We start from the raw sequence: 13,448 nt of genomic DNA on the forward strand, positions 1-13,448 counted from the left end.
AATGAGATAAGGCAGAATAGGTAAAGCACCTAGCACAGTGTCCAGCACCTATTATAGGTTCATAAATATCAGTTCCTCCAACAAAATTGTAAACCTTTTAGGGACTATGGAAGAAGTTCACACATAGACATTTCAATTAGAATACTTGGGAAGAGATACAGGAATATGAGTTTTTGACAAATACATATCAGTAAAAATGGAACACAGCACTTGAAATTATTCTTATATGAATAATAAGTTTCCAGAGAGGAAGTATCATTATCATGTGTATCTTTGTAGCCAATGTAATACCTTGGAGCTAACAATCAAATATTTGATGCACTGATTAACCGATTAGATGACTGACTTCACTGGCTATCTGCCTTTTCAAATAAGATAGAGGTTTACAGTAAGAGTCTAGAATTAGGTTTTACATTCAACAGGGCATTGTAGTACATATTGGGCACTACAAGGCTTGCAACAATATACTGAGGTATAGTCTTTGCCCTCCAGAAGTTCAGAATAGAGAAACTAAAGAAAATAGAAGGTATTATATATTAAAACTGCCTGAATCCCATAATTTAAAAAACTTTTATGACCATCCATTTAATCCCATCTTTCTCATAAAAGTTAAGGCAAAGTGAAGGAATGGAGGGGAAGAGAATGGAGTGCTCCTATGATCTGATATAAGCAGTACTTGATAATTTTTATACTACCAAATATAGAATAATATATTGAGATTATTATAATTCGTGGAGAGAAACTAAACACGTTCCCCCTAAAATCAGGAACAAAGCAAAGATGTCTGCTCTCACCACTCTTATTATGTTTTTTTTTTTTTTTTTTTGAGAAGGAGTCTTGCTCTATCACCAGGCTGGAGTGCAGTGGTGCGATCTCAACTCACTGCAGCCTCCGCCTCCCAGGTTCAAGCGATTCTCCTGCCTCAGCCTCCCGAGTAGCTGGGATTACAGGCATAAGCCACCACACCCTGCTAATTTTGTATTTTTAGTACAGAAGGGGTTTCTCCATGTTGGTCAGGCTGGTCTCAAACTCCCAACCTCAGGTGAACCGCCCGCCTCGGACTCCCAAAGTGCTGGGATTACTGGCATGAGCCGCCACGCCCAGCCTGCTCTCACCACTCTTAATCAACATAGACTGCAAGTCTTAGCTAATATAAGACAAGAAAAGGAAATAAGAGGTATACAGATTGGAAAGGAAAAAATAAACTTTGTTCACGGACGACATAATTGTCTATGAAGAAAATCCCAAAGAATCAACAAAAAAGAACTCCTGGAACTAATAAACAATTATAGCAAGATTGCAGGGTACAAGATTAATATAAAAAGTCAATTGTTTTATTATATACCAGCAATAAAAAATTGCAGTTGGAAATTACAAATACAATACCATTCACATTAGCAACCCAAAAAAGAAATATTAGGTATAAATCTAACAAAAGTATAAAATATATATAAGGAAAACTTAAACTACAAAACTGTGATAAAAGAAATCAAAAAAGATCTAAATAAGTGGAGAGATATTCCACATATAAGTCTAAGAAGACTCAATATTGTCAAGAGCTCAATTCTTTCTAACTTAATCTATAGATACAACATAATCCCAAACAAAATCCCAGCCAATTGTTTTGTGGACATTGACAAACTGATTCTAAAGCTCATGGGGAAAGACAAAAGACCCAGAATAACCAATGCAATATTGAAGGAGAAGAACAAAGTTGGAAGACTGATACTACCCAACTTCAAGACTTATTATAAAGCCACAGTAATCAAGACAGTGTGATATTGGTGACAGAAAAGACAAATAGATCAATGGAACAGAATAGAGAGCTCAGAAATAGACTCACACAAATATACTCACATGTTCGTTGACAAAGGAACAAGGAACAGCAATGGAGAAAGAAGTTGTTTCAACATACAGTGCTAGTTCTAGCACTGGACAACTGGACGTGCATATGCTAAAAAAAAAGAATCTAGACACAGACCTTACACCCTGCACAAAAATTAACTCAAAATAGACTGCTGACTTAATATAAAATGGAAAACTATAAAATTTTTAGAGAAGGCCGGACACAGTGGCTCACGCCTCCAATCCCAGTACTTTGGGAGGCCGAGGCAGGTGGATCACCTGAGGTTGGAAGTTCAAGACCACCCTGGCCAACATGGCAAAACCTCATCTCTACTAAAAATACAAAAATTTGCTGGGCGTGATGGCAGGCACCTGTAACCCCAGCTACTCAGGAGGCTGAGGGAGGAGAATTGCTTGAACTCAGGAGTCAGAGGTTGCAGTGAGCCAAGATCGTGCCACTGTACACAAGCCTGAGCAACAGAGCAAAACTCCATCTCAAAAATAAATAAATAAATAAAAATTTTAGGGGATAACATAGAAGAAAACCTAGATGACCTTGGGTTTACAGTACTAAAACACAATTCATTTTTTTTTTTTAATTTGGGAAGTGGGACTTGACTAAAATGAAAAACTTAGGCTCTGTGAAAGGCACTTTAAAGAAAATAAAAAGAGCCAGGCATGGTGGCTCATGCCTATAATCTCAACACTTTGGAAGGCTGAAGTGGGAGAATTGCTTGAATCCAGGAGTTTGAGACCAGCCTAGGCAACATAGCAGGACCACGTCTCTACAAAAAATTAAGAATTTTTGACATTTTAGGAAGAAGGATCACTTGAGCCCTGGAGGTTGAGGCTGCAATTAGCTATGATCACACCACTGCACTCCAGCCTGGGTGACAGAGTGAGAATCCATATCAACGAAAAGAAGAGAACAGGTCAGACGCGGTGGCTCACGCCTGTAATTCCAGCACTTTGGGAGGCCGAGGCGGGTGGATCACGAGGTCAGGAGATTGAGACCATCCTGCCCAACAACATAGTGAAACCCCATCTCTACTAAAAATACAAAAACTTAGCTGGGTGTGGTGGCACGTGCCTGTAGTCCCAGCTACTTGGGAGGCTGAGGCAGGAGAATTGCCTGAACCCGGGAGGCGGAGGCTGCAGTGAGTCAAGATCACACCACTGCACTCCAGCCTGGTGATACAGCAAGACTCCATCTCAAAAAAAAAAAAAAAAGACAAGGAGGGGAGGGGAAGGGAATATTATATATATAAATATAACATGGGGAGAATTGAACAATTTAACACCCAAATCCAATTAAAAAATAGGTAAATGATCTGAATAGACATTTCTCAAGGAAAGATATACAAATGACGAACAGGTATATGAAAAATGTTCAACATCACTCATTATCAGAGAAATGCAAAACCCCAATGATATATATCATCTCACACTAGTTTAAAATGGCTATTATCAAAAAGAGAAAATAACAAATGTTGGCAAGGAGGCAGAGAAAGGGGAACTCTTATATACTGTTGGTGAGAATGTAAATTAATACAGCCATTATGGAAAACAGTATGAACATTCCTCAAAAAACTGAAAATAGAAATACCATATGATCCAGCAATCCCACTACTTGGTATATATCCAAAGGAAAGAGAATCAGTATGTCAAAGAGATAGCTGCACTCCTATGTTTATTGCAGCACTATTCACAATACTGAAGATAAGGAATCAACCTAAACATCCTTCAAGAGATGAATGGATAAAGAAAATGTGGCATATATATAATGGAAAATTATTCAGCTACAAATGAATGAAATCCTGTCATTTGCAGGCCAGGCATGGTGGCTCACACCTGTAATCCCAGCACTTTGGGAGGCCAAGGCAGACGGATCACTTGACATCAGGGGTGCAGGACCACCCTGGCCAATGTGGTGAAACCCCATCTCTACTAAAAATACAAAAGAAATTATCTGGGTGTGGTGGCAGGCCCCTGTAATCCAAGCTACTCAGGAAGCTGAGGCAGGAGAATTCTTTGAAACCGGGAGGCAGAGGTTCCAGTGAGCCCAGATTACACCACTGGACTCCACCCTGGGCAACAGAGCGAGACTCTGTCTCAAAAAAAAGAAAGAAAAAAGAAATCCTGTCATTTGCGCATCATTGACCCTGCAGGGCATTATTTTAAGTAAAATATGCAATGTATAGAAAGACAAATACCACATTTTCACTTATGTGTAGGAGTACAAAAAGTTGATCCTACCTAGTGCAATGGCTCATGCCTGTAATTGCAGCACTTTGGGAGGCTAAGGCAGAAGACTGCTTGAGCCCAGGAGTTCCAGACCAGCCTGGGCAATATAGTGAGACCCTGTCTCTAAGAAAATAAACAAATAAGGCTGGGCATGGTGGCTCACGCCTGTAATCACAGCACTTTGGGAGGCCGAGGTGGGCAGATCACCGAGGTCAGGAGTTCGAGATCAGCCTGGCCAACATGGTGAAACCTTGTCTCTACTAAAAATTCCAAAATAAGCTGGGCATTGTGGTGCGTGTCTCTAGTCCCAGTTACTCGGGAGGCTGAGACAAGAGAATCATTTGAACCAGAAGGTGGAGGTTGCAGTGAGCCAAGATTGTGCCACTGCACTCCAGCCTGGGCGACAGAGTGAGACTCTGCCTCAAAAATAAATAAATAAATAAATAGGAAAAAAAAAAAAGTTAACCTCATGGAAGTACCAAGTAGAACAGTGGTTACCAGAGGTTGGGAAGGGCCAGGGGATGGGGAGAAAAGGAGAGGCTGGTTAACAGGTACAAAATCACAGATAGGAGGAATAAGTTCTGGTGTTCCATAGCACAGAAGAGTGACTATAGTTAATAATAATTGGCCAGGTGCAGTGGCTCAAGCCTGTAAACCCAGCACTTTGGGAGGCTGAGGTGGGCAGATGACCTGAGGTCAGGAGTTCGAGACCAGCCTGGCCAAAAACCTCCGCCTCCCAGGTTCAAGCAATTCTCTCACTTCAGCCTCCCAAGTAACTGGGACTACAGGCATACGTCACCATGCCTGGCTAATTTTTTGTATTTTTAGTAGAGATAGGGCTTCACCATGTTGGCCAGGCTGGTCTCGAACTCCTGACCTCAGGTGATCCGCGCTCCTCAGCCTCCCAAAGTGCTGGGATTACTGGTGTGAGCCACAGCACCCAGCCAAGAAGAGAGAATTTTGAATGTTCCCAACACAAATAAATGATAAATGTTTGAGGTGATGAATATGCTAATTATCCTGATTTGATCATTACACATTGTATACATGTACTGGAGTATCACATGTAACCCCATAAATATGTAAAATCATTATATATCAATTAAAAATATTTTTTAAATTTGGGAAGTTAGACTTGAGTAAAACTAAAACTTTTGCTTTGTGAAAGATATTTTCAAGAAGGCAAAAATACAAGCCATTGACTGGGAGAAAATAATTGCAAAACAAATATCTGATAAAGAAGTGGTATCAGAAATAAACAAAGGACTCTTAAAACTCAACAATAAGAAAACAGACAGCCCTCCTTTCTTGAGAGGAGCTCTGAAAAGAAAACAAAAAGAAAAAGAAAACAAACAACTCAATTAAAAAATAAGCAAAAGATCTGAACAGACACCTCACCAAAGAAGAAATGCAGATGGGAAATAGGACACATGAAAAGATGCTCAACTCTCATGTCATTAGAGGTTGCAAATTAAAACACACCACTGTACACCCATTAGCATGGCTAAAATCCAAAACACTGACAACATCAAATGCTGACAAGGATGTGGAGCAATAGGAATGCTCGTTCATTGCTGGTGGGAATGCAAAGTAGTACAGCCACTTTGGAAGACAGTTTGGCAGTTTCTTACAAAACTAAACATGTTCATGCCATGTGATCCAGCAATTGCACTCCTTGGTATTTACCCAAAGAAGATGAAAACATGTCTAAAGAAAAACCTGCATACAAATGTTTATAGCAGCTTTACTCATAATTGCCAAAAGCTGGAAGCAACCAAGATATCCTTCAGTAGGTGAATGGATAAACTTGATATGTCCAGAAATAGAACATTATTCAGCACTAAAAAGAAATGAGCTATCAAGCCATGACAAGACATAGAGGATTCTCAAATGCATATTACAAAGTGCAAGAAGCCAACCTGAAAAAGCTACATACTCAACTCTATGACATTTTGGAAAAGGCAAAACTGTAGAGACAGAAAAAGATCAGTGGTTGTCAGGGGCTTGCAGGGAGGGAACCAGGGATGAAAAGGTGTAGCACAGGTGATGTTTAGGGCAGTGAGCTACTCTGTATGATACTGTAATGGTTAAATACATATCATTACACATTTATCAAAACCCATAGAATATACCTAATGTGTAGAGAGCAAACCCAAATGAAGGCCAGGCATGGTGGCTCAAGCCTGTAATCCTAGCACTTTGGGGGTCCAAGGCAGGTGGATCACCTGAGGTCAGGAGTTTGAGACCAGCCTGGCCAACATGACGAAACCCCATCTCTACTAAAAATACAGAAAAATTAGCCTGGCATGGTGGCACGTGCCTGTAGTCTCAGCTACTCGGGAGGCTGAGGCAGGAGAATTGCTTGAACCCTGGAGGCAGAGGTTGCAGTAAGCCAAGATTGTACCACTACATTCCAGACTGGGTGACAGAGAGACTCCGTCTCAAAAAAAAAAAAAAACAAAAAAAAAACCCTAATGTAAACTACGAACTTTAGTTAACAATAATGCAACGATACTGAATTACTGATTTTAACAAATGTGTCTCAGTAAAGCAAGATGTTAATAATAGGGAAAATTGGCCAGGCACCGTGGCTCACACCTGTAATCTCAGCACTTTGGGAGGCCGAGGCAGGTGGATCATCTGAGGTCCAGAGTTCGAGACCAGCCTGGCCACCATGGTGAAACCCTGTCTCTACTAAAAATACAAAAATTAGCCGGGCATAGTGGTACATGCCTGTAATCCCAGCTACTAGGGAGGCTGAGGCAGGAGAATCGCTTGAACCCGGGAGCTGGAGGTTGCAGTGAGCTGAGATGGCACCACTGTACTCTAGCCTGGGTGAGAGAGCGAGATTCCATCTCAAAAAAAAAAATAATAATAATAATAATAATAACAGGGAAAACTGGGGAGCAGGGGGTGGTATATGGGAACTCTACTTTCTACTCCAGGTTTTCTGTAAACCTAAAACTGCTCAAGAAAATAGTCAATTAATTTTTTTAATATTTTCATAACCATCCATTTAATCTCATCTTTCTCATAGAAACTGAGTTGGAGTTGGGAGCTGGGTGAGGAGTATTCCTATGTCTTGATACAGATACTCTATTGAGATTCTCAACTGGTAGCAAAATACACCACAGTCAGATTAGCTAAACAAATATAAGAATGCATAATTCAACAGTGATGAAAATGGCCAACTAGCCTGCAAATGTATGAAAGGCTTTAAATTGCTTCCAATCTATTATTGGTAAAGAGAAAATATCCTCAAAATAGCCACTGAAAAAAGTAAAATAAAGGCAAAAAGGTTTGGGAAGTAAAATTGTAGCTTACACCAATAAACAGCCTGAAATTCACCTATCTCTTCTAGTTAAGAAAAATAGCTTCTCTGAATAGGAGGAAGTGAAAGAATAGTGAAACTTGGTTCATTGTAAAATGGTGTGCTCCTGTGTTGGGCACACAGTAGAGATTTCATAAATACATACTATCCAACTTCACATAAGGTGTATATCCTAAATATATGATATAATATGCCGCTACTTTGTATTAGTCCGTTTTCATGCTGCTGATAAAGACATACCCGAGATTGGGAAGAAAAAGAGGTTTAATTGGACTTACAGTTCCACATGGCTGGGGAGGCCTCAGAATCATAGCAGGAGGCGAAAGGCACTTCTTACATGGTGGCAGCAAGAGAAAATGAGAAGGATGCAAAAGCAGAAACCCCTGATAAAACCGTCAGATCTCATGAGACTTATTCACTACCACAAGAATAGTATGGGGGAAACTGCTCCCATGATTCAAATTGTCTCCCACTGGCTCCATCCCACAACATGTGGGAATTATGGCTGTAGAATTCAAGATGAGATTTGGGTGGGGACACAGAGCCGAACCATATCATTCCACTCCTGACCCCTCCAAATCTCATGTCCTCACATTTCAAAACCAATCATGCCTTCCCAAGAGTCCCCCAAAGTCTTAACTCATTTCAGCATTAACCCAAAAGTCCACAGTCCAAAGTCTCATCCAAGACAAGGTAAGTCCCTTCCACCTATGAGCCTGTAAAATCAAAAGCAAGCTAGTCACTTCCTAGATACAATGGGGTACAGGAATTGGGTAAATACAGGCATTCCAAAGGGAGGAACTGGCCAAAACAAACGGGTTACAGGCCCATGCAAATCCGAAACCCAGCAGAGCAGTCAAATTTTAAAGCTCCAAAATGATCTCCTTTGACTCGAGGTCTCACATCCAGGTCACACTGATGTGAGAAGTGGGTTCCCATGGTCTTGGGCAGCTCCAACCCTGTGGCTTTGCAGGGTATAGCCCCCCTCCTGGCTACTTTCACGGGCTGGTGTTGAGTGTCTGCAGCTTTTCCAGGTGCATGGTGCAAGCTGTCAGTGGATCTACCATTCTGGGGTCTGGAGGTCTTCTCACAGCTTCACTAGCCTGTGCCCCACTAGGGGCTCTGTGTGGGGGCTCCAACCCCACATTTCCCTTCTGCACTGCCCTAACAGAGGTTCTCCATGAGGGCCTCGCCCCTGCAGCAAACTTTTGCCTCAGCATCCAGCATTTCCATACATCTTCTGAAATCTAGATGGAGGTTCCCAAACCTCAGTTCTTGACTTCTGTGCACCCACAGGCTGAACACCACATGGAACCTGCCAAGGCTTGGGGCTTCCACCCTCTGAAGCAACAGCCTGAACTGCACTTTGGCCACTTTTAGTCACAGCTGGAGTGACTGGGATGCAGGGCACCAAGTCCCTAGACTTCATACAGCACAGGGACCCCTAGCCCAGCCCACAAAACCATTTTCTCCTAGGCCTCCAGGCCTGTGATGGGAGAGGCTGCCTTGAAGATCTCTGACATGCTCTGGAGACATTTTCCCCATTGTCTTGGGAATTAACATTCTGCTCCTCGTTACTTATGCAAATTTTTACAGCTGGCTCCCATTTTCTGGGTTTTTCTTTTCCATAACATTGTCAGGCTGCAAATTTTCCAACCTCTTATGCTCTGCTTCCCTTGTAAAACTGAATGCCTTTAACAACATCCAAGTCACCTCTCGAATGCTTTGCTGCTTAGAAATTTCTTCCGCCAGATACCCTAAATCATCTTTCTCAAGTTCAAAGTTCCACAAATCTCTAGAGTAGGGGCAAAATGCCACCAGTCTCTTTGCTAAAACATAACAAGAGTCACCTTTGCTCCAGTTCCCAACAAGTTCCTCATCTCCATTTGAGACCACCTCAGCCTGGACCTTGTCCTTATCACTATCAGCATTTTGGGCAAAGCCACTCAACAAGTCTCTAGGAAGTTCCAAACTTCGCCACATTTTCCTATCTTCTTCTGAGCCCTTCAAACTGTTCCAACCTCTGCCAAAGTCACTTCCACATTTTCAGGTATCTTTTAAGCAGCGCCCCACTCTACTGGTACCAACTTACTATATTAGTCCGTTTTCACGCTGTTAATAAAGACATACCTGAGATTGGGAAGAAAAAGAGGTTTAATTGGACTTACAGTTCCACACGGCTGGGGAGGCCTCAGTATTACAGCGGGAGGCAAAAGGCACTTCTTACATGGCGGCAGCAAGAGAAAATGAGAAGGATCCAAAAACGGAAACCCCTGATAAAACCATCAGATCTCATGAGACTTATTCACTACCATGAGAGCAGTAGGGGGGAAACCGCCCCCTTAATTCAAATTATCTCCCACCGAGTCCCTCCCACAACACGTGGGAATTATGGGAGTACAATTCAAGACGAGGAGATATGGGTGGGGACACAGAGCCAAACCATATCACACTTACTTGGTATCTAAACAACTATAATTTCCAGAAGCCCCTAAGAAAACCACTCCTCTGATTCCCATTCAGAATCTATCTAAAAACTAGTCACATTACTAACTTTATGTCTAAGAGTACATTGTTAGCTGCTATAGATCTCTTTCTAAAAAAAAAAACAAAACTGCCAAGGCAGGAGGGTTGTTTGAGGCCACAAGTTCCAGACCAGCCTGGGCAATAAAGCAAGACCCTGTCTCTACAAATAACTTAAAAAGTAGTCAGGTGTGGTGGCGTGAGCCTGTGGTCCCAGCTACTTGGGAGGCTGAAGTGGGAGGATTGCTTAGGCCTGGGAGGTCAAAGCCACAATGAGTTGTGATGGCACCACTGCACTCAAGGCTGGGAAATAGTGAGTCCCTGTCCCAAAAAAAAAAAAAAAAAGAGAGAGAGACTCATTAAGAAGGTCTCCATAGCAGGGCGTGGTGGCCAATGCCTATAATCTTAGCACTTCGGGAGGCTAAGGCGGGCAGATCGCTTGAGCCCAGGGGCTCAAGGCCAGCCTGGGCAACATGGGGAAACCCCATCTCTTAAAAAAAAAAAAAAGGTCTCTATAAAAACATATTTTACAAGTGTGTGGGATGAGAACTAACTACAGGCAGATCACGAGGTCAAGAGATCAAGACCATCCTGGCCAACATGGTGAAACCCCATCTCTAATAAAAATACAAAAATTAGCTGGGCGTGATGGTGCGTGTCTGTAGTTCCAGCTACTTGGGAGGCTGAGGCAGGAGAATCACTTGAACCCAGGAGGTGGAGGTTGCAGTGAGCCAAGATCGCACCACTGCACTCCAGCCTGGCAACAGAGCGAGACTCTGTCTCAAAAAAAAAAAAAAAAACAAGTTATCAAGAGACAGGTAACTAGCATATTGGAAACTAACATTTCTGGCAAATGGGACCTATAGCATGAATGCCTATCTTCCAGTCATGAGTCATGGATTAGGCTGCCCCTCTATTGTGAAGCAATTTTTCAGTAAAAGGAGCAGCATATGAATTATGACTTGGACAAGTTCCCACGAAGAAATCAGAGTAAAGCTAGGTCTGAGAAAATTACATGGTATATAGCATACATTATACTAATGCTGTTTTCCTACTCACTCCTACTATTTCTTAATGGCAAAGAAGTGAAATTTAGAGTCTTTAGTTCTATCTAAACGTTACTTTTTTTAATGAATTTTAGTAATACTGAATACAATTGTACGGGTATTATCTTGGTTTTAAATTTTATGAAAGTGAATCATTTAATGCATCATTATAAATTACTTAGTGATTACACTTGTGAAAAGCTCTCACCTGTCACATACCCACCCCAGCACACACACACAATGACACCAGAAGGCAATACTCTGCTTTACCTTCTGCTGAAAAGTCTGCTACCTCCAACGCTTGAGGTCCATACACGAAGCCCTCCTGGAATCTATGAACACAGCAGAGGCAAAAGGCAGAGAAGTTTATGTAGATTTAAAGTTACACTGCCCAAAACATAAAATGCCAAATGCCTATCACAAGTCTACATATCTGCCAAGGAACTCAGATTTTAGATTTGACAATGAGCATATCAACAATATATAGGTAACATTCACAATTAATTATATATAATGCAGCTTATTGTATGAAAAGACCAAAAGTTGAGCCTTAACTAATTATATTCTTACCAAAAGAACCAATTTATACTATTGGAAAAACTAATGCAGCAATAAAGTATGAATTTATATACACTGAAAGTAACAATTCAACTTTTTAAATTATGTGAGAGCCAATACATATGCAGTAGTCCCCCCTTATCCATGGGGAATACGTTCCAAGACCCCCAGTAGCTGCCTGAAATCTGGGATAGTACCAGACACCCTATACACACTGTTTTTTAATCTAATAACTAAAATGGCTACTAAGTGACAGGTAGTGTCTACAGCATAGATATACTGGACAAAGGGATGATTCATGTCCCCAAAGGGACAGAGGAGGACAGTGCTGGACAGCACAAGATTTCATCACACTACTCAAAATGGGTACAATTTGAAACACGAAATCTTTATTTCTGGAATTTTCCATTTAATATTTTCAGACCACAAGTCAGTAACTAAAACAGCAGAAAGCAAAACCACAGATAAAGGGACAATTATACAAAGAATATAAAACAAATTAAAGGCTGGGCACAGTGGGTCATGCCTGTAATCCCATCACTTTGGGAAGCCAAGGCCGGTGGATTGCTTGTGCTCAGGAGTTCAAGACCAGCATGGACAACAGGGCGAACCCCATCTCTACTAAAAATACAAAAACTAGCTGGACATGGCAGTGCACACCTGTAGTCCCAGCTACTTGGGAGGCTGAGGTGGGAGGATCACCTGAGTCCAGGAGGTTGGGGCTGTAGTGAGTCCTGATCACACCACTACACTCCAGCCTGGGCGACAGAGCAAGACCCTATTTCAAAAGAAATACAAAATAGGCTGGGTGCGGTGGCTCACACCTGTAATCCCAGCACTTCGGGAGGCCGAGGCAGGCAGATCACAAGGTCAAGAGATCGAGACCATCCTGGCCAACATGGTGAAACTCCATCTCTACTAAAATACAAAAATTAGCTGGGTGTGGTGGCACGCGCCTGTAGTCCCAGCTACTCGGGAGGCTGAGGCAGGAAAATTGCTTGAACCCTGGAGGCGGAGGTTGCAGTGAGCCAAGATCACACCACTGCACTCCAGCCTGGCAACAGGGCGAGAATCCATCTCAAAAAAAGAAAGAAAAGAAAAAATAAAAGAAATTAGGTGGAAAAATATACTTCACAAAATAGAGAATGGCAAACCCTGCAGCTCAAGGTACATTCTCTTCTTAGAACCAGAAATTATTGGGAATATCGGAGAAAAGCAATTAAAAACAGACCTAGAAGAGGACAACGTAAAAGAAAAAAGGAGAAAGTAGCACTGTAAAGCTATTCTAGTGGCAAAATTTAATTTAATTCTGACAGTAATGTTGAAATAAGCAAGGTACTACATACGCTAGGCAGTATGGGAGAAATCTACCTTGTTCCAATATCAAAATAAAAATAATCATGAAATATGAAAGGCTTTTCAGAAAACATTCATGTAAAAAATTAAGGATTTAATCAGGTAAAATATTTAGATCTCAGATTTTATTTCATTCTTTTCTGGTAATAGGGATAAAAGACTACAAAACATAGCTGATGTATGAGAAAAATGAATCAGATAAATTTTATCAGCTGTTAAATTTAAAAGAGAGAGGCATATTATCTTCATGGAATATTTAGAAATCTTTAAAAGTATCATCAAATAATTAGGAAAGAAGGAACAAAGTATTGTCTTAAAATCTGATGACACGTCAAGGAAAAAACAGTATTTTAAAACATTGGCCCTGAAGCCAGGTGACTTGAGTTCAAATCCAAGGTAGCTCATTTAATTGCTTTGTGACATCAGGCACTTAATCCCTCAGTATAAACAGAGTTGTTCAATGAGGACACCTTCACCATCTCTCAGATTTATACTGAATATCAGTGAAACAAGGTTTTGAAAAATGTTATAAATCACAGAGTGCT

General features: G+C 41.3%; 1 protein-coding gene across 21 annotated transcripts in view; it reads right to left on the reverse strand.

Moving 5' to 3' along the window:
- The window catches only part of CDK19 (cyclin dependent kinase 19), a 205,404-nt gene that overhangs the window by 151,741 nt on the left and 40,215 nt on the right, over nucleotides 1-13,448 (reverse strand). For 12 of the 21 annotated variants that reach the window (XM_016956150.3, XM_063812625.1, XM_016956149.3 and 9 more), the window contains one exon: nucleotides 11,260-11,321. The exons of 7 other annotated variants lie outside the window; for them this stretch is intronic. In XM_016956150.3, coding sequence (XP_016811639.2) covers nucleotides 11,260-11,321 — 62 coding nt within the window. Of the gene's footprint in view, nucleotides 1-9,588; nucleotides 9,694-11,259; nucleotides 11,322-13,448 lie in introns of all 21 variants that reach the window. 2 more of the 21 variants (XM_063812629.1, XM_054686900.2) reach the window with 1 other exon arrangement.

The sequence above is a fragment of the Pan troglodytes genome, chromosome 5, assembly GCF_028858775.2.
Source record: "Pan troglodytes isolate AG18354 chromosome 5, NHGRI_mPanTro3-v2.0_pri, whole genome shotgun sequence".
NCBI lineage: Eukaryota > Metazoa > Chordata > Mammalia > Primates > Hominidae > Pan > Pan troglodytes.